The sequence below is a fragment of the Sciurus carolinensis genome, chromosome 5, assembly GCF_902686445.1.
Source record: "Sciurus carolinensis chromosome 5, mSciCar1.2, whole genome shotgun sequence".
Classification (NCBI taxonomy): domain Eukaryota; kingdom Metazoa; phylum Chordata; class Mammalia; order Rodentia; family Sciuridae; genus Sciurus; species Sciurus carolinensis.
In genome coordinates this window covers 295,066-316,260 of record NC_062217.1, presented here as the reverse complement: position 1 = coordinate 316,260, position 21,195 = coordinate 295,066, and the positions used below count along the sequence as shown (strand labels likewise).

Genomic DNA, 21,195 nt, shown 5'->3' with positions numbered 1-21,195 from the left:
GGGCCCGAGGGACCACTTCCTGCTCGTGGTAGTCAAGCACAGTAATGTGAGATATTAGAGAAAAGTCGAACATAGGAGACAGAATGTGACTGGACCGTCCAGCAGTCTCAAAGTTGGTGTTTTCTAAGCTAACAGTGTGGTTTTATTAAAACTCCAGGAGGACGAGGTCTGTCTCTCAAACCATCGACTTCTGTCCCTTTAACTTCCCACCCAGATGCCTCTGCCCTGCCTGAAACTCGGAGCTGCAGAGATCTTCCCACCACACCAAAGCACATTTCCTATGCAACGCACAGGATCCCTCTTGGGACCACAGGAGGGGTACCCCAGGGTCACCTCCCTGCAAGCTCCTCAGGCCTGGGCTCCGACCACCCACATGCCCAGCACCAACCAGCCCCACTTCCCTTGGCGCTAGAAGCTGTCAGCTTCATTTTTAACTGCTGATTTTATGTAGAACATACATAGGGAGGAAAGAACAAGAACCTCTCAGGACTCTACTACTGCCCACAATTGCCGACCGACATTTATGTCTAGATTTCCAGAACAGTTTTGGAGAAATCTCGGCTGGGAGGAGGCTCTGGCGCCTCCCACTCCAGACATGACTATGAAGGGAGCCAGGGTCTCTGCAGAGTGCCACACAGCTCTGTAGGGCCACAGAGCTAGACCAGGACCCAGACCTGCCTTCACTGCAGGACACTGCGGAGAGGCAGCGATGTCAGTGTCACATAGGACAGCCATCCCTGAGGACAAATGCATCCCACATCCTGACCTGAACACAGGGAGACCAAGAGGCAGACACTTCACGGAATATTCCGGCAAGGACTGAAAACCTGCAGCAGACGTTCACTTCCTCTGTGACTTACATGGGCTTCTATTTTGCTGGATTAGCTGTGACCTCGTCTTCCCTTTGGCTGTTCCTCTAGGCCCTGAGGGGCATCACCCAGGGGTAGAAGCCGGGCCTACCCACTGGGGCCCTGGGTGCTTTCCCAAGCTCTGCCTGTCCACTTATGTCACAGAGTCCCTGGTGCACAAGGGACAGGGACAGACTGCCACAGGAAGGCTGGACACACAGTTTTGTGGACCAAGTTCACACCCCATGGCAGGAGAAGGTCTCCTAGTGGCACAGAAACTTCCTGGAGATGGGACGAGGCAGGGAGAAGGGCTTGCTCTGGGTGAGTCTCCTCCAAGAGTTCCTAGCTCAGACCTCGTCGGGTACAGCGGGAGGTCTCCACTCTGCACTGCAAACAGAGAGGGGCCACTTCCCTCGGTCAGTACTGCAGCCACTGGCAGGGCCGTGCACCCAGCGCACCTGCCATCCTGTCCCAGTGGACCCCAGTGCAGCAAAGGCAGCTGCGGGGGAGAGTCCTCGGCACATCCAGCAGAGGGCCTGGGGCTCTGCTACTCAGTCAGAGAGCACCCTTCTGCCCTCCGCAGGTCAGGCGCGCAGCATGGGCTCCCTTGTTTCCTACAACGACTTTGCCAAAGGAGTATCTATTAAAGGAAATGCTGATCTGGGGCAGCTTGCTGGGGAGGCAACGAGATTTAGCTCCCTGAAAGCGGGGTGGCCCCAGCTTCCTGAGCCTTGTCAGGAGGGGTGGGGCATCCAGCAGCTGGTCCTCAGTTCTGCACCTCAGCTGCCCACAGGTGTGGTCCCTCTTCCTCTGGCCTCAACTCCAGTGGACTCAGGGACCCTCTGCCTCTGGGCCCTGTCCCCCAGCTGAGGCCACAGGGACCCTGAGCTGGCCCCAGCACGCTCCTCCTAGGATGCTCTGACCAGCAGGACCATAGCTGCCCTGTCCTGCACCGTCCACACCCTGGGCTCCTGGGGTCTCTGAGCTAGATCCAAATGGTCTCCCATTGTCCCCTTGGCCTCCTCTAGGCTGGGCTGTCCTCACTTCCAGGAGCTCTGCTCTTCAGATCACGTGGTCCTTCCCTTTGGCCTTGACCCTGTCACCATGGAGTTCTGCTGTTTCCACATGTCAAGCGAGTTCAGTGGACCTCTGTGCCAGGGACCCTAAGTACCTGTGCTTCTTTCGCAGGTGGACTTGAGGCTCTGCCCACCTGTGCTCCTTCCCCTCGAAGCCTGTTCTCTGGGACTTCATGTGGATGGAAAGAGATGGCTGCAGGTGCTGGGCCGCAGCGGAGGCTGACTGGCCCCTGGCCAGGGACTGAGTGCAGCGGGCCTCCAGGACCACGCCGCATCCTCTGTGCAGCTCCGTGGAGGAGGGCTGGTTCCCTTCGCCCAGGGCCCTGCGCCTTTCGGCTCCGTTCAGGCGATCGGTTTTAGCTTTCTGGCAGCCCTCTCCCACCTGGCGCACTGGCCCAGACGGAAGCCAAGGCTGTGGGGACCTGGACAGTGTGAGGAGTGCCGCCGCTGCCGCTTGCTCCAGCCGCGAGTTCCCTGTGCAGAGGCCCCGCACACGCCTCCTTGCTCCCAGGTCAGCCGCTTTCCTGCGCCAGAGGCAGTTTCTGGGGCCCCCAGCCAGAAACCATGATTTATTTCTGTGTGAAATGTTGGAAGACGGTGGGCCCCGCCTCTCCACTCCGCCTGCCAGGAGACCCCATGGGGACAGTTCCACTGACCTCAGTCAGCAGTCTGGAGAGGAGCGACCTTGCCAGGAGGCAGCAGTGCCAGGGGCACCTCCCCAGCCTCTGGCACACCACGCACCAGCAGCGAAAAGGTTTCTGGGATGAAGCCGCACCTCCCAGGGTGGGGCCTCCCCGCCTGCCCCCTCTTAACTAGAGACTCATCCGGGCTTCACCGCCAATTGCTGACTCCATGGCGGCCCTGACTCCTGACCACCCAAGCCTTTAGTTCTCAGAGTCATTCCAGAGGGTACAAGTTAAAACAACGCAAGCAGGGTGGGCACAAGCCGATGGAGGAGGAAAGGTGGCTGCCTGGCCTGGGGAGGGGCCTCGAGGGCTGCCCAGCACTAGACCTCCTCCACCCGCAGAGCAGGGTACTCCCACTTGGAAGGGACATTCAGCTGCTAAAAATGCTCTCTGAAGGAAAACAGCTGTTTTGAAACCACAAGCCATAAACTGTGTCCTGAGGAGGAGTCGCTGGCTCCAGCTGGCTCCTTTGATCCACAGTGGCTCCATCAGAGTGCCCACTGGGCAGGCTGGGTGTACCACCAGACCTCAGCCGCCCCCGCTGACACCAAGGACACGCTGGCCACCTCGGATCTCCTGTCTGGGCCTCTGAGCCACTCCACAGCTATTCTGTGACCTCCCTGTTGCCACTTCCTGTCCCCACCTGCTCCCGCAACCAGCCGCTGGACCTCTCCTCGGCCAGAGCTTGTAAGAAGACAAGCTGACTCTCCTGGGCCCAGAACATGCCGTCCTGACAAGTCCCCACAGCCCCGTGGCAAGCTGAGGCCAGGACACTGCAGAACGAGACCCACGGTAGGTCGGTTCTCCTCAGCCAATGCCTTCATCCAACTGATGGAAAGACGGATTTCTGGGCCTCCTACCATTAAGTCGCCACAGTGCCCAGGAACACACTCTCTCGAGGAAAATGCAAAAGAAGAGGTTGTGAAGACTTCTAAGATGCTCTCCCTGCTCAAAACCCCCTTGGCACTCTTTCCTGGCAGTGGTCTCCACTGAAAAGAGCAAATGGCAACAGTGGGAAAGGGTGGTCACCAGACAGGAGCATCTGGCAGACATCAGAGCCCAGGATAGAAGCTCAGAGTGACCACCTGCCAGCAGACCCCATCATGTCTGGGCCTTATTGCCAAGAACATGGGAAATGGCAGAAGCCACAGGCTTGCAGGCTTGTGCACTGCACAGATAGGGACCCGATGGTATCAAGTAAAGGGACAATGGACTTTACCAGAGTGACTTCTCCACAATTTTGGTCCTGAAGACCTCCTCCTGGTCCAGGTTCACAGTGCAGTAGCAATCCCTCATCTTGTTTGGCCCAGGGTAGGAGGGAAGGTTTTTGGCTTCACCTAAAAAGAGGACGTGACATGTATCATCCACTTAGCATGGAAACACTCAGCACCTCGCCGAGCACAGGCACATTTCCAAAAAACAGACTTACTTCAAAGCAAGGCACATGATTTAACCTCTGCGTATTCATTCACTCTTTTATTTACTTGTTGTTTTTAGATATACACAACAGGGTGTATTTTGACATATTATACATGCATGGAATGCAACCCATCACAATTTGATCCCATTCTTGTGGTTGAACATGATGTACAATTACACTGGTATATTCATGTATGAGCATAGGAAAGTTATGTCTGATTCATTCCACTGTCTTTCCTATTCCCATTCCCCCTCCCTTCTCTTCCTTCCCCATTGTCTAATCCAATGATCTTCTAGACTTCCCCTCCCTATCCTCCCTTGTTATGGGTTACTGTCCACATATCAGAGACAACATTCGACATTTGGGTTTTTTTGGACTGGCTTATTTCACTTAGAATGATATTCTCCAACTCCATCCATTTACCATCAAATGTCATAATTTCATGTATATATACATTTTCTTTATCCATTCATCTGTTGAAGGACATCTAGTCTGGTTCCATAGAGTGGCTACTGTGAATTGAGCTGCTATAAACATTTATGTGGCTGCATCACTGTAGTATGCAGATTTTAAGAAGTGGGATAGTTGGGTCAAATGGTGGTTCCATTCCAAGTTTTCTGAGGAATCTCCACACTCCTTTCCAGAGTGGTTGCACCAGTCTGCAGTCCCACCAGCAGTGTGTGAGTGCACCCCTTTCCCCACATCCTCACCGACATCCATTGTTACGTGTATTCTTGATCATTGCCATTCTGACTGTAGTTTTAATCTGCATTTCTCTAATTGCTAGAGATGTTGAACATATTTTCATATATTTTTGGCCATTCGTATTTCTTCTGTGAAGTGTCTGTTTGGATCCTTTGCCCATGTATCATTCACTGTTTTTTAAGTCTTGATTTTCTTGCTACAAATCGACATCCTGGCCAGAATGCCATTGTGCTCCTGCAGCACCAAGTGACGCACCCCTTCACAGAGCCGTTTCCTGGGATTAGACTTGCAGCGTGTGAACAGAATGGGAGGTCCCCCAGCCACACCCTTGCACCTTGCACAGCCGTCACTGTGCCCATCTGCACAGCCCTTCCTCTTCCCACACTGAGGCTCAGTCCTGTCCCCACCTCTCCCACCTCCCCTGCCCTGTGCCCGCCATTCTGCTTTCTGTCTATGGCACTTGAAGCCCCTTGGGACTGCTCAAGTGAAGTCCTTCAGTGCCTGGCCTTCCGTGGCTGGCTTTGTCCACTGCTGTGATGCTTCTGTGACACAGTGCGCCATCGTTGGAAGACCACTGCAGAAGGCTGGGTCCCTGGGTGGTGCTTCTGGGGGTGGCAGAGCCTTTGAGAGGTGGGCCTACTGGGAGGTCCCTGGGGTCCAGGGGCTTGTGGGGCCCAGGGGCTTGTGGAGCCCAGGCTGGACCTCCCCCTGCACTTCCCAGCCCTGGGAGAGTGGTTTGTCCCAGCAGACAATTCCACCCAGCATACCTACCAAACCCATAGCAACAGGCCCACCTGATCTTAGACTGGATCCTCCAAAATTGTGAGCCAAAATAATCTTTTTCTCCCATGATTTAACTGTCTCTGACATCTCGTTACTGGGACAGAGAGCTGGCTAACACCGTGCATATTAGGATTTCTTTCTTTAAGAGCTGAGAGATGTTCCTTGTGTTTATAGACCACATCTTGCTTATTCATTCATCCATGAATGACTTCTTATTTGGAATTTGATTTTATAGTATTAGGTCAAATTTGGAACAATGATCAAGGAGGACATTTGTATGACAAGATTAAATGAAATCCCAGATGTTTAAAAAACATGTAGAAGGAGCAACAGGCTATGGGTCCCTGTCTGCCCTCCACTGGCCCTTGCTTCTCAGAGCAGCTCCCGAAGCATCTGACCAAGTGTGAGAAAGCAGAAGGGACCTCAGTGTACTCAGTGGCCCTACAGAAGGCACCTGAGAGGCAAGGGCAAGCTCCTTGCCTGCCCTAACCTGTCTCAGGTTTGCAGGCCCGAGCAGCAGGTCTGCACAGCGGGAGCACTGAGCACAGGCTGCGAGGCACGTGCTGGAAGAACCACCCAGGACCTGGTTCACCTTCAAGGGCTGCGTCTGCCTCCTAGCGCTCTGACAGTAACAGTATCTGGCACTGGGCTCCACATGCATCAGGCACACACGTCAGGAGAAGGACAGACACTGGGCACCTACTGGCCAGCGACACTGGAGGTACACACTCAGGGACCAGGTAGTTGGGTCTTGTCGACCCTGAAAACAAATGAACCAAACCAATCCAGACCTGAAGTCCCTCAGCACTCCATCTTTAGAGCTGAGAGCACCACGCCAGAGCCAGCAGTCACCTCTGCACACTGTGACACGGGCACTGCAGCTCCACTGGCCTCTGCACACCATTGGCCTCTGCACACCATTGGCCTCTGCATACCACAGGCCTCCACATGCCAAGGTATGGGTGCTGCAGTTGGGATCAGGAACAGCTCACTGGAGAAGTGCCAACTTGGAAATGGAACCCAAAGGCAGGACAGATGCAACTTGTTTCTTCTTTTAGCTTTTCATTGATGCAGTTTGGATGCTGAGTGAAGGTCCACGTTCACAGAAGTCTTTCTAACTGGGTGAGATTTTCAGTGAATCCTATCTGCCATGCCCTGATGGGCTTTGGGGGTGTGTGACTGCACCAGCTGTGACTCACAGAGCTGCCTGGGGACCTCGCCCGCATGTGACCTTTCCCATGCACAGTCTGTGTCTGGGACTCAGGCTCCTCCCCTGTGAAAACAACTCAACTCTGTGCCTCTGCTCTGAGATGCATCTAGATCAAAAGGGCTCGTGACTCTTATTTGGGAATCATGGAGGAACCATGGCTGTCGGCTGGCGCAGGGAGAACCCCACAGGATGCCTCTCAGAGCTGCTGCCTGTGGGGGCTGTGCCTGCGGCTCTCCTGAACGGCCTCTTGCTGGGCGCAGGCATGAAGACAAGTCTGATGAGGGCTGAAGAACCCCGCCACTTCCCACGGGTCAGAGGCAGAGCTTCTGCAGCACCCTCTGGCCTGGGGCCCCACCTGCACACACACGCCTGCTTAGGTCCTGCAGAAGCACAGGCTCAGGGTGGGAGAGGGGATACGGAGACTGCTGGGGTCAGGCTGGGCCCGGTGACCTCCCAGTTCTGGGTGGGCACTGATGGTTCTTGCAAAGTCCATGAATCCGAGCCCCAAAGCTAGTGCTACTCTGCTGACCTTCAGCCCCAGCCTTCGAGGTGGGTTCCAGCACCGGTTCCCTCTGGGTTCTCTCTTGCTTTCCCTTTGGGGTTTTCTGTGTGGGTTTGCTTTTTTGTCTTGCTGTGGTTTGGGTCTTGTACGAAGAGTTCCTGTGTTTCTGGAGAAAGGCGGGAAGTTCTGTGGGGATGGTCTTTGGTGGAACACACAGAGCTGGGACCCCGTCCTTGCCTACTGTGCAGAGAACCTCCAGGTACAAGCAGTGGGAGTGACGCTTCGCTCCAGGTACCCTCAGCAGAGGGAAGGGCGCGTCCTCTCCGCACAGCTTGTGAGACAGGCAACAACTGGCATTACCACCCCACGCACCCTGTCTGGACTGGGCAGAAGCATGCTGGTTGCTATGACAACGGCAACACCAGAGAGTAACTGGTCAGCCTGAGCCAGGTCAGGCAGGCTCCTTGGACCAGAAGGACCAGAGCAGCTGCCATGCCCACTCCAGGCAGCGTTCCTGGCAGGGTCCCCAGTGCTGGGGGCTCCACCAAAAGAGCCAGTGACTGATTCCAAGGGCAGCCATGATGGAGCCTGCTTGACAGGTGCTGAGCCTGCCCTGGCCAGGTCTTCCCTCCTGACCACACATCGCAGCCTCCTGTTTCCTCAAAGGAATAGCACATTCCTCCCTCTAGGCACCAGCCACCCATGGAGACAGGGAAAGTCACTCTGGCATCCTGCAGGTGCTGAACGCCTAGGGAGTGAAGGAAAGCAACTCTGGTTCATTCCCAAAGTCGATGTTTTATTCTTGCAGCTCCACCACCCACACCTGTGGACACACCAGCTCGCCAGGCATTCTCTGTGGGCACGCGAACGGAGGCCTTGAAGAATAACCACATGAACTCCGAAGCCACACAACCTGATTCCCAGGGCTGGGATGGCTGCTGGGATGGCCGCCGGGAGGGAACACAGCTTCAGGAGGAAGGCTGGCACCATTCCCTGCACCCTGGGAACAGACCCACTCCTCCTCCCTGTGGGGCAGGTGTGGCAGGTGTGGCCCAAGTGGCCCCGGAAGCCCGCTGGAGAGCCCCAGGCACAGGGTCAGCACCTCTGCGTGAGGCATGCCAGCCTCCTCTGCGCTCCTCTGCACCTCCCTGAGGACCTCCAGGCTCTCCCCTAGCGGGCTGACCTTCCGGGCTGCAGTCCCAGCAGTGACTAGAATCCTTGCTCTCAAGGTAGGAGGTGGGAGGGCAGAGGAGGACCTGGAGGAAGGACCTACGGCAGGGCCTAGAGCCTGCAGCACAGCACCACCAGCTCCACCTCCTGCCACACACTCCAGAGCTCTGTTCTTGCCCACTTAGCACCCAGCACTCCTCAACTCAACAGCAAATGGAATTAACGGGTGAACAGGTCTGTGGCCCAGAGCCCTGGCCCCACTGAGGCCAGCCTCCCCCACAGGCCTAGGGAGGCCAACAGCACCCACCACTCTGGCTCAGGCTAGCCTCAGCCATTCCAACCTGAACACTGAACACACGTGTCCTAGGCGCTCCAACACCAGCAGTGCACCGTGACATATGTCCAAGGGAAGAACAGCACTGCAAGAGGGATCATGGGCTGCGCAGTTCCCCTGGGGGCCGTCTGAGCAGAGCTCCCCAGACAGCCCGGGCCAGGTTCCTTTTTTTTTTTTTAACTTGTAATTTGTTCTTTTTAGCTACACATGACAGTAGAGTGTATTTTGATGTATTGTACATACATGGAGTACAGCTTCCCACTCTTGTGGTTGTCCATGATGTGGCGTCTCACTGGTCATGTCTTCATATATGAACATGGGAGAGTGATGTCACATTCATTCCACAGTCTTTCCCATTCCCATCCCCCTCTGTTCCCCCTCTCTCCCTGAACCCCCACTCCTCCCTCCCCGCTGCCTCCTGTGAGTCAGTATCCACATATCAGAGAGAGCATTCGCCTTTGGTTTTGGGGATTAATTACTTCACTTAGCAGGATAGTCTCCAGTTTCACTGGATGGAATTTCTAAGCTGCATCTCCAGCAGCCTCTACTGCATGCACATCAACTGCCGTCACAGACCTGGGCCACCGCTCCTCCGTAGGAGGCAGGTATCCTGCAGCTGCCTCCAGTCCCACAAAGGATGGGATGCACAGTAGAAGATGAGAGGTGAGTACAAAGCATGGCCACTAAAACAGAAATTAAAACTCCAACTACAGTGAGAGGAAGCAGAGGACATCTACTGACCCCACGGTATGGGAGCCAGCACTAGCAGAGCTGAGTTCCCTAGCAGCTGAGATGAAAACAGAAATATGGTGGAACACACAGTTGTGGCCTATTTAAAAATGACTCTGGTCAGTTGTCCAGGAGTGAAGGACTGCTGGGGCTGTGCAAGAGGGATCATGGGCTGCACAGTTCTCCATGGGCCACCACCAAGGGTGCAGGGCGCTCCCGCTGCACGTGGACAAGCAGTGTGCCACAGGAACCCTCGGGGTGCCGGCACCGGTGCACCTGCCGAGGAGGCTCGACTCTGCCGCTCTGACTCCAGCTGAACCTGAGGTGCGTAGAGGGAATTCTGAGGAGCATTTTGCTCACAGTTCATCTCACAGCTGGGCTCCTGAGGACACCAGTAGCCCTTAGTCCACGGCCAGTCCTCTGCTAAGACGCTCTTGCTGCCCACCTCCTCGCCCTCCACTCAGGGTGCCCTCCCGGGCTTGCCTTTGCTTTGCTCTCCAGACCCAGAACACCTCACGGCCCACACAGGCTGAGGCTGGGGCACCTTGCTCTGCCCCATTGGAAGGACAGACCTGGGCCGCCTGCGTGGACACCAGACATGCAGTCCCCATGCCTGCTGCTCTGGGCTTACCGTATCCCGGGCCTTCTCGAGCAGCTTCACTGCGCGTCATGCAGCGAGTCCCCAGGGCTGTACAGTGCAGCCAGCGTGAGAACACTCTCTGCCCGTGAAGACGCTAGCCAGGCTGCACTCCCCTCACCCCAGCGCCCACACCACAGGCCCACGGTCTCTGGATGAGCCTGTCCAGGCCCCAGAATCGGAACAACAGCATGTGGCCTCTGACCAGCTTGCTTTACTTCAGAGCTGCTCCTGGGACTCAGCAGGTGGTGGCTGCAGAGCCTGTGCCCTCTCAGGACTGGACGGCCATGCAGAGCCCACCTGTGGGAAGGCTGATGGCCCCGGGAGTCCCATCCTCTGCTGCTGCACGGGGCTCTGAGAGCGGCCACTGAGGCCGTCTGTGTGAGCAGGCCCCCAGCCCTCCTGCGTGTGCCCTGGAGCTGCGTCTTCCAGGGACTCGGGGCTCACATGTCCCTTGTCTCCTACCAGCAGCACACAGATCCCCACAGCTCCAGGTGCCTGCCCATGTGCCAGTCTGTCTTCTTGATCATGTGTCAGTTAGAGCCAGGGAAGAGCCAGGGTAAGGTTCTGCTTCGTGATGACCAAGGGGGGTGACTGCAGCAGCTCTGTGAAGATGGTGGGCATTTCTGACAGAAGATGAGACAGACAGAAACTGAAGCTTCTCCTCTGAAGAACTCAGAGAAGGACCCGTAAGAAACCTCCCGGATCACCCCGCGGGCTCCTCCCAATCCCAAGAGTCTCGGCTTCCTGGGTCAGCCCAGCACGGCCACTCTGGAGGACCAGCCCACCTTCTCTGGGCTGGCAGGCTGCCGTGTGGGTCGGCGTATGAGCAGGGCCTCCTTCCTCTAAACTCCCAGCCCGGCCCAGGGGAGGGCGCATTCCTTGCTCTGGAGAGGAACCGGGTAGCCCTGGGCCTGACCTGGAGTTCAGGGCAGGGCCTCAAGGGAAGGCTGTGGGGTGGACATGCCATTCGCCTCGCTTCCCTGAGAAGCTGCACTTGAGAAGTGCTGTTGGCGTCACAGTGCAGAAGCCCAGAGTGCGTGGAAGAAGCTCCCAGCCGAGGCTAAGAGCGGCTCTGCAGTCCACGCCCGCCCCTCCCAGGAACACCCAGGATGCAGGCTTCTGCCTGCTGGTTCTTCAGGTCAGCACCACAGCTCTGAGCAACCTCACCGCCACCCCAGCATTGTCGCTTGTCTCCTGCTATGGAGAAGGCACCGGGCCATGCCTGGCACAGCTCTGCTAGGTGGCAGCCACAGTGGAGCCCCATGGCAGCCCCCAGGTCCTCCATGCAGCCCCCACCATAGTCTCCTCTGCAACCCCCGTGACTCCCTTGCAGCCCCTTGATGACCCCAGCAGCCTCCACCACAGCCCCCAGCATGGCCTCCACCACAGTCCCTGCTGCACCCCACATATGCTCAGGTTCCCCCTTGGTGGGCATATACTGTTGGGCATGTCACACATAAGCAATCAGGGGTTTATTTGCAAACTCGAAAACTCTTTTGAGTCCAAATTTATTTATTTGTTTGTTTAGGCACTGGGGATTAAACCCAGGGATGCTTAACCACTGAGCCACATCCCCAACCCTTTGTATTTTTTATTTTGAGACAGGATCTTGCTAAGTTGCTTAAGGGCCTTGCTCAGTTGCCGAAACTGGCTTCAAACTTGTGATCCTCCTGCCTCAGGCTCAAGAGCTGAGATGTCATCCTGGAATAACAGGTGTGCACCACCATGCCTGGCCCAAATTTATTTTTAGCATCTGTATTAGTCTAATTAAGCAGGAAACTACCCTACTGACATAGCCATCTGCACTAGAAGGGCCATGGGCCACTAGGGACAGGTGCACATAATACAGGGTGTCAGAATTCATTGGAATAAGGAAGAAGTAAAAAGCTAATCAAAGAACTTGCAGGACTCTCAACTGATTTTACCTCCCCATACAGACCATCTTCTGTAAGGGAGCAGAGGGCTGCCCTTCTCTGCCCCTGAGCTCTCTTCTCTCCTCCAGGTCTCCCTGAGCACCCCAGGGTCCTCTTGGTGTGCTGGGCATGACTCAGTGGCTTCCTCGAAGTCAGGAGGAGGGAGAGTTTGGACTTTTGCGTATCAAACCCAGATAGGTACCAGCTCACTCTGCCAGCCAGCAGGTCAGTGTAGCCCAGAAGAAGCAGGTTAGGAAGACCTTCTGCAACCCAAGCACTCATGAGAAGAGACAGACAGGGAGACACAGAGAGATAGAGAGACAGGGAGACGGACACACAAAAATACAGATATGAGACAGAGAGACACAGAGAGATAGGGAGGCAGTACCAGGCAGAGTGCCCAGCCTCTGCTGACAGAAGTTCCACTTGAAAATAACTTCAGGGCACAGGTTGTAGCCCCACAGGTGTGTGGCCTGCAGGCATCAAAGGTGTAAGCGCAAGGAGTGCTGTAGCTACCTCCCCACAGGCTCCCAGAGCCCCTCCCAATCCCGGTGGCACCCAGGGATGCTCCACAGCATCCAGGACCTCTGTGAATGTTTAAAATTAAGTCTTATAAAGGAACTATTTTTCCCTCTTTTAAAACATTTTAATTACAAAAGAAACTCACATTAGCTATAGCCAGTTAACTCTCCACTGGTGAGCCTGTGTAGGAAGGGCCACCTCCCTGGGGCAGCCCCAAGCAGGGGCAGCCAAGCCCGCTGCAGGGAACACACGCACTTTCCTCCCACCACCAGGAGGAGGTATTTATGTGCAAGAGGGGAGTTCTGAAGGCTTTAGCATAGTCAATCAGACTGCACCAGTCAACCTATGACACGAGACATTTCCCCACATTACCGACGGTGGATTTACCACCGCCCTTTTTAGGAAAGACAGTGTTCTGCAGGAGGCAGTGCCAGAAACTACACACTCCTCAGCCAGTCTGAATGCAGCCTCAGGACCCCTCCTACAGCTGCAGAGGAGCTGGAGGTGGCTAGGCCCCCCTCCAGCAGCTCCCGCTCTCAGGCCAAGGTGAGCACACAGTGGCCACACACACGCATCGCAGCAGAAATCCTGCCAGGGTTCTGCCGGAGCTCCCCAGCAGGTGCCATGCCACTGGCACAGTACACTTAAACGCCGGCTGCCCAGCCGAGAATCCCCGCTTCCTGCTAACTCTTTCCCTGCGTGTTCCTTGACACTGCATGGTGAGATTCACGGGTTGGGGTCTGCCTCCTGCTTTCCCCTACCATCTGGGCAGGGCCTTGGCGTGGCCTGCAAGAGGCATCTGTCACCAGCTCTCTGGCACTGTCGTCTGATGTCTCGCCACAGGGGAATTTTAAATCCTGATGTGCAATCCTCCCTCAGGATCCATGGAGTGGGTCCCAGAAACCACCCGAGGCACCAAGCACAGGGCACTTAGTCCCTCAAAAGCCACAGCACAGCACCCATGCAGAGCCAGGTCATCCTGGTGACTTGCCAGCTCACCATGTGCTGCCTAAACCCTTGGGACAATGATGAGAAAACCTCGGCTCAGGTTCAGGCCAAAGCAATTTTTAAGATACTTTGGTCCCAGTTGGTTGGATCTGGGCTCATGGATATGGAAGGGCCTGTAACCAAACCTGACATCTTCTCCCTTCAGCCTCTAGGTTCGCTTTTACCTGAGGTGTTTCCCCATTCCAGAAGCCACCCACCATATCCTGCCATATTTTACTGATACTTTTATGTATGTTTCAATTGTAACCCTGGGGAACCTCCAGGCTGCCCGAGACCCACCCTCTTCCTTCTGACTAGCACAGACTCCAGGCTTCCACCTCCCCAGGCTCCACCCTGCTGCTGGAGCCTTTCTTCATCCACCCACAGGGTCTTGAAGTTCTAGAAGCGCCCTGCAGCAGCTGCTGCTTCCTGTGGACCCCACGCCCTGACTTAGAGGGTGCCCCCTCCTCTGCACTGCCACCCACACCCCCCGGTCCCCTCGGAGGTACAAAGCCGGGTCCAGGACGTGAAGCTGGGGCAGTGTGACCCTGCCTCAGACGTGCCACTCGCCACCATCACCTCAGAGCAGGCTGAGCCACCTCCAACCTCCGTTTCCCCACCAGTCAACGGGGATGATCCTGCTTGACTGCTGGGTCTCACAACAGACTGCCGCAATCCCCAGCACGCACCAAGAAAGTGAGGCCTGCGCCCAAGGGCCTCCCAAGGAGCGAGCACCTCTGCTCAAGAGCAGACTCAGGCAGCAGGCCCCAGCCTAGCAAACGGCCTCTAGTTGGTTAGGACCTCAACCTGGTTATGGGGACAGGTCTGCTGAGAAGCTGGCACCTCCACCGTGTACTTGCAAGGCCCTGGTCCTGGGTAAAACATGGTAAACAGCAGGTACTCTCTGTTGCACTGAGCACTTTGCTACAGGTTCCGTGACAACCTGGTTCTCTCCCATCACACCTGTTGCCGGCCTCTGCTGGTGCCTCACAGTGGCTTCATGCTTGGCTGTGATTAGCACCCAGCCATTGCGCAGGGGAACAAGGTGGAGAAAGTCAACCAACACACCTCAGGTGCAGAAGATCCTACTTCACCTTCCTCCCAGCAGGTGAGCCACAAGATCTGCAGACACAGCTGACCAGGCCAAGATGCCAGGGCTGACTGTTGAAGCACACGGCCTCAGAGGTCAGAGCAGGGCAGGACCTGACTCATCCTCTCTGCATGACACACAGCCTGGCATGTCCTGAGACAGGGACAGGCCTGGGGCCTCTGCTGCACTGACAGGCTCCTTCCCATGGAGGCCTCCAGGACCCAGGCCTCGAGGATGTGGCAGCTCCAGGCTGCTGGGAGGGCAGGGGCTCTTTGATGAGAGGCTCCCAGCTGACAGCATGGCACAGGCCCCACTGTGAATCACCTGGAGCACCCTCTGAACACCACCAAAGTCCGTCACAGCCATCCAACCCAGCCAGCAGAAAGGGAGACCAGACTACCCCACGCACCAGACCTGCAATGTGGAGAGAAGGCTCTTCATGTTCAGACAGTTTTGGGGCATCCCCACGTCTGCACACACACAAAATTCCTGCAAAACCAGGAGCAAGTGGCCAGCAGGCTTTGCTAGTGTGAGCAGGGCAGGATCTGGGGAACAGAACCCAGGGAAGGAGTGAGAGAAGAGGTGAGAGTGCGCCAGGGGAGACCTGCCACACTCTCTCCACCTCCACACCTCTCTACCACCTCTCCACAGCCTGGTCCTGCATCGGCAGCTAGAAAGCTCTGGAAAGGAGTGGGTCACAACCTTCACAGGTTGGGGAGTGGACCAGGCACTGGTGCTGCCTCAGGTCCTCGGGGCTCTGAGCCAGTGGCCCTGCAGGGTCCTTGCGGGGCCCCCTCCCTCAACTGAGGAGTCCATGGGGCTTCTTCTCATGGGCACTGCAGTGTGCATGTCCATCTGTGTGTGGGTCTCTCATGCCCAGGAGCGTCAGCTGAGCTCACATGGAAAGCAGCAGAGTAGGAGCTGCCAGGGGTGAGAATGCAGAGGAGGGTAGCATTGTGACACCTGTCACCAACTCCCTGGCATCCCCTAGGCAGCAGGACACTAGGCTTCTCCTGTCACAAGAGCCACCTCTGGTGCAGGCTGAAAACACCCTGCAGTGACTCACACGCCCACCTGCACCCACCAAGCACAGCACGCCAAACACCCTGCTGTCCCAGGGGTGCATCTGCCCCGAGGCACAGGTTCCAGATTCAGAGGGCAGGGGGCTCTGGACCCTTTGCACCTGGATGCCCACTAAACCTGCATCTGCAGAAGTTGGTTTCAGCTCCCAAAGATCAGGAAGCCCACTGCTACTGGAGCAGGATGCCCTCTGATTAGCACCAACAGGACTCAGGATCCTCTGCCCTCAGAGCAGACAGGCCCTAACCCTTGGTTCTGCAGCTCCTCTTCCCTTTGGGGGCTGAACACAGCCCGCTCTGAGGGCCTGTATGTGCAGAAGAGCAGTGGAGCCACCCCATCTACCCTCAAAGGCATGGACACCACCAAAGTCCACTTGTGCAAGGTTCAGGATGCAGACCCTGAGAGCCAGGTCCTGCACCACCACCCAACTTTAAGGGCCCTGCTGGCTGGGACCTCTATGTGGAAAGGGAAAGAATGTTCCTACTACAATCAGAAAAAAGGTGAGTTGGGAAAAAGAGAATTGGTCAGGATCAACATGAAAAGTGAAAGTGGGACAGAGAATAGAGTCCCATGGACTGGTGGCCTGGGGCTGGGTCCACTCTGGGCCTATGGCTGCAATGCCCTGAACTGGGAAGAGACAGAAAAAACTTGTTTTTGTAATACCTGAAAACAGATTTTCACATTTCTATATAATTTCAAATTATCGAAAGGAAAATATTTCATAGCACATGAAAATTGTGTGCAGTTTAGACATCAGAGTTCATATGTAAGATGGGGCTGAAAGGCAGCCTGTCCCTACTGTGCACCACCTGTGGCTGCCACAGTACAGGGCAGCTGAGTGGCTGCCAGCCCAGATGTTCCTGAGGGCCTGCTCTGGCCTGCTCGCGCTGGGGCTCCCAGGCTTCTTCAGTCCATGAAGACCTGCATGGAGCACACACCCAACAAAATCCTGCAAGTCCTCGTTCTCGTGGTGCTTGCTGGGGAGGGGGAGTCCCCTCAAACACCCCTGAGCCCACGTGGCATGGAAGAGCAGATTCACCCTCCAGGCACCAGGCCCTGCCCAGGGCCCAAGACACCAGATGCCGCCATCATAACGGGCTGAGGTGACAGGATCCAACAGCACTGAGTGGAAGACAGGAGGAGCTGAGACCAAGCTCTTGATCGCACCAGGGAAGAAAGACTGCCTGCCACCCTGCAGAGCTGGCCTCATGGCACCCACACAAAGGCCAGCTCCACTGCACGCTGCACTGTCTTCTTCTCCCAGCCTCCAGTCACACAGTTCTTCCCAGGCCCACAAATGCCCATTTGGCTGTGAGGACCCCTGATTGCAACTGAGCAAATGGTGTCCCCTGGGGACTGTGAACCCAGCTTGATGGACAATGCCAGTGGCAGCTCAGAGCAGAAGCGAGCATCCCCACTGGTGCTGCTGGGGAGGAGGGGGTGTCTCCTCTGCCTTCATTCCCAGGACCCAGCAGAAGCAAGCGTTGTAAGCTCTGCAGCTCCAGGGCCCCTAGCACCTAATGTGGCATGTCAGGCTGACTTTGAACCAGATCCAGTTGGTGACAGTAAGTAGATCCCTGGGCCAGGTCGATGCCTAGAGAGGCTCTCAGGCTGTGGGGATCTATGGGACAACGTGTCAAAGTCCTATACCCCCAACCTGGAGCTCTCCTCCCTGCAGTTATTCAAGGATGGTGGTTACCCCAGGCAAGGTCTTCTGCTTGGCCACATCATTATGTCTCCAGGTCAGCCTCAAGCAGGGGCACTTCTCTGTGGACCTCTGGGATCAGAGGGCTCCTGCTCGACAGGAATGGAGTAAAAGTCGCCCAGCACTAGGAGTGGCCTGTCCCTGCAGTAAGGCTGACAGTGGACCAAAGGACACAAGGTAGGTCAATGGTCAATGCTGTGCAGGGGCCAGTTGCTCCTGACGAGCTTCCATTGAGAGCAGTGCTGCCACCCAAGCTGTGGCACAGGAGGTTTGAGGTCAGGGGCTTGGCCCATGCTCCTTGGTCTCCACCATTGTGCACTTCCAAGTCCCAAGCAGACACTGAGCTCAATGCCAGGGACTGTAACCAAGCAAGACAGTCTGCACTCCTCTGTTAGAAAGTTAGACTGCAAAGTTATCTATGGAGCTTAAAATGAATTTCCTCTGGTCCTGTGCCTTGTATTCTGGATTTCCTGAGGTTTCCTTTATTAGATTTGAGTCCAGATCTATTTTGGAACAGGCTCTGGGGCATCTCTGACTTGCAGGTCTGAGGGGAGCAGGGGCTGAGGACAGGCCAGTCACTTAATCAGCATTTCCCAGCCCTGACGGCCAGAGCGAGCTCTTGCCATTCACTGGCTAGACGTACACCATGACCCAGACCTTGTCTGACCCTCAGGTGGCTGATGCCTGTTCTATGGTCTCTCTATAGCACAGGCCCAGACCAGTTCACCCTGGTGTGTACTGAGGTGAGTTGCCACAGTAACTTGTTTCTCTCCCTTCTCTACCAACCTTTGCTCACTCTCACTCCTTAGAGAAGTGTAAGCCAGATTCTGGTGTCCACCTAAGGGCCAGGAGGCATCCTCACTACAGCCCTGCTCTGGTGGCCATTTGTAGGCATTCCCATTTCCATACCCACCAAGAGAGAGGAAAGGGATGAGGCAGGGAGATTCCAGTATTTCTGGTGTCCATGTTGCAAGCAGCGGCAGACCTGGACTGGAAGGGAGATTCCCATGGACGGGCTGGAATCAGAAAACACCTCAGGTCTCCTGATGCTTCCCTTGCAGGGCTGATTCATGACTTCCATGCCCACCCACCAGGGAATTGCCAGCTGCCTGGTGCCACCACGGAGCAGAGCACCAGGGGTCTCCCAGCTGCACCACCTGGTGAGCTGTGTTGATGTGGGTTCAGCAGATGAACAACCCTGATGACTGACAGCAGAGCAAGTCACCCTGGAGGCTGTACCCTGGGCAACAAGCAGCACTGGCTCTGAGCTGGGGCAGCCCAAGAGCACTTCCTGTGGGTTACAAAACTGTCCATGGAACCACTCATGCCCTATGAGTTAGCTTTCTGCTGCTATAAAAAATGCCTGAGATAATCAACGTAGAGAAAAGGGTTATCGGGCTCACATTCTGGAGGTTCCGGTCCGTGGTCAGTTGGTCCCACTGCTTTGAGCCTATGATGGCTCAGCACAGTGAGAGTATGTGGTGGAGCAAAGCCACTCACCTCACGCTGGACAGGAGGGATGAGGAAAGGGGCTAGGGTCCCACTGTCCCCTTCAAGGGCACATCCCAGAGACCTACAGCCCTCCCCCTAGAACCTCCCAAAGGCCCCACCACCCCAGCAGGTGAGCAGCCCCATCCTGCTCCTTTACCACAGACTCACAATCTTGGTCAGGCCCGTCTGTAACAGACTAAGGACTTCACAACACCTCTGCAGCTCCCAGGATATGTGACCACCACATCTCCTGTCCTGGGATATGTTGTTATGACAGACCTTCCTGCCAGACACGTTTGGTCATAACAATTTGGCCACTATTTCACTGTAAGTCATAACCAGAACTCTAGGGAGGAATCCTGAGCTCTCTCAGACAAAGTTGCAGCTTGGAGGCTGATGACATTCGGGGACCTTGTGAAGTCTGTCACCACCCTGATGGAACAAGTGGGAACCCGAGGCCTGTGTGGTATGCAGGTAACCAGGCCAGCAGCTGGACACCACAGCATGCTGGTCCCCACTGATGCCTGCCTGGCCCAGCCCATACACACTGCCAACACTCATCAAGAAAACCCACATTCCCATGAAGAGCCTTTTCCACAGTCATGAACCCAGTCCGTAGCTCCCCCAAAAGAGCCTTGAGCTTGACAGGTCCTGGCACTCCCCAAGTCTTGTTGAGCTCCTACAAAGAGAGCAGCAGCACTTGGGTAAGACAGGTCTGTGCTCACAGGGACAAGCAGGTCATGGGCATTGAGCCACCACCCTCCTGCCACCCTAGAAAGGGACTATCATCACCACCCTGGTTTTATGGAACTAAAGCTAAGGCAGAGAGGTCAAGTGACCTAGCACAGGACATGCAGTTGGTGAACTGCAGAGCTGGGTCCACCCGGACCTCCTGGCCCCCAGTGTCCCACTGCCCCTTGGCCCCAGGGTCTGGACACTTGGGTGGACAGAAGGCTGGGCAGAACCATGCAACTATGCCACCCATCTTCATCAGCAGATGTGCAGAGATTCACTTGCTCTCTGCCCCCAAAATGTGACAGGCAGCTCTCCAAGATCACAGTCCTGAAGAGAAGCAAGACCTGGAGTCAGACACACCTGGGTAGCACAGGTGTCCAACAAGGTCCACACCTCTTCTCTCCCTGTCATGTGCCATTCAAGAACTCACAAAGGCTTCCTGTCCGCTGCACCACTCACAACCTGTGTGGCTCATCCGTGGGGGTCCTGTGCATTGTGGGTGTTGGACAGCACCCTCCATTGCCCTAGTGGGTGCAGTGCCACTCCTCAACCACCAAAAAGAGTCCCCAACCACTGCTGAATGTAATAAGGGGACAACACTGCCTGTTCCCAAACCTCTGCATTTCAGAAAAGGGGTTCACCTGCACGTGCTCCCCTGGACCAGCTGGTGCAGCACACACGGTAAGTAGCAGGCCACCCTGCCGTCGGAAGGCCCTTAGCTCTCAGATCCAGGTGAGGCTTACCAGGCACTTAAGGACAGAAGCCTACAGGACACCCATGGGCCTCTCTTCCTGGTTTTCTGGAGTTCTTGAGAGAAAAGTAACTTCCTAGGGATGTGCAGCAATGCCAGGAAGCTGAGGGTGAGGGGTCCTGTGGCTGTAGCTACCCCTGGCCAGGAAGCTGAGGCCCTGAGGGAGCCCAGCATCAGGGGGCAGGCATCAGGAGGACCCTCAGCCCAGACATCAGGAGGACCCTTGTGGGGGGAGGGATCAGGAGGACCCTCAGGGGCCCAGATATCAGGAGGACCCTCAGCCCAGACATCAGGAGGACCCTTGTGGGGGCAGGCATCAGGAGGACCCTCAGGGGCCCAGACATCAGGAGGACCCTTGTGGGGGCAGGCATCAGGAGGACCCTCAGGGGCCCAGGCATCAGGAGGACCCTCAGCCCAGACATCAGGAGGACCCTCAGCCCAGACATCAGGAGGACCCTCAGCCCAGACATCAGGAGAACCCTTGTGGGGGCAGGCATCAGGAGGACCCTCAGGAGCCCAGGCATCAGGAGGACCCTCAGCCCAGACATCAGGAGGACCCTCAGCCCAGACATCAGGAGGACCCTCAGCCCAGACATCAGGAGGACCCTCAGCCCAGACATCAGGAGGACCCTTGTGGGGGCAGGCATCAGGAGGACCCTCAGCCCAGACATCAGGAGGACCCTTGTGGGGGCAGGCATCAGGAGGACCCTTGTGGGGCCCAGACATCAGGAGGACCCTTGTGGGGGCAGGCATCAGGAGGACCCTTGTGGGGCCCAGACATCAGGAGGACCCTTGTGGGGGCAGGCATCAGGAGGACC

At 56.1% G+C, this 21,195-nt stretch overlaps 1 protein-coding gene across 7 annotated transcripts in view; it reads right to left on the bottom strand.

The window, feature by feature from the left end:
- Positions 1–21,195, bottom strand: part of Rasa3 (RAS p21 protein activator 3) — an 80,383-nt gene that overhangs the window by 48,188 nt on the left and 11,000 nt on the right. For 6 of the 7 annotated variants that reach the window (XR_007108753.1, XR_007108754.1, XR_007108755.1 and 3 more), the window contains exon 2: positions 3,830–3,947. The exons of the other annotated variant lie outside the window; for it this stretch is intronic. Coding sequence is in view for 3 of the 6 variants with exons in the window: in XM_047552905.1 (XP_047408861.1) it covers positions 3,830–3,947 (118 nt within the window). In the remaining 3 variants the exon portion in view is untranslated. The remainder of the gene's footprint in view (positions 1–3,829; positions 3,948–21,195) is intronic. 7 annotated transcript variants of the gene reach the window in all.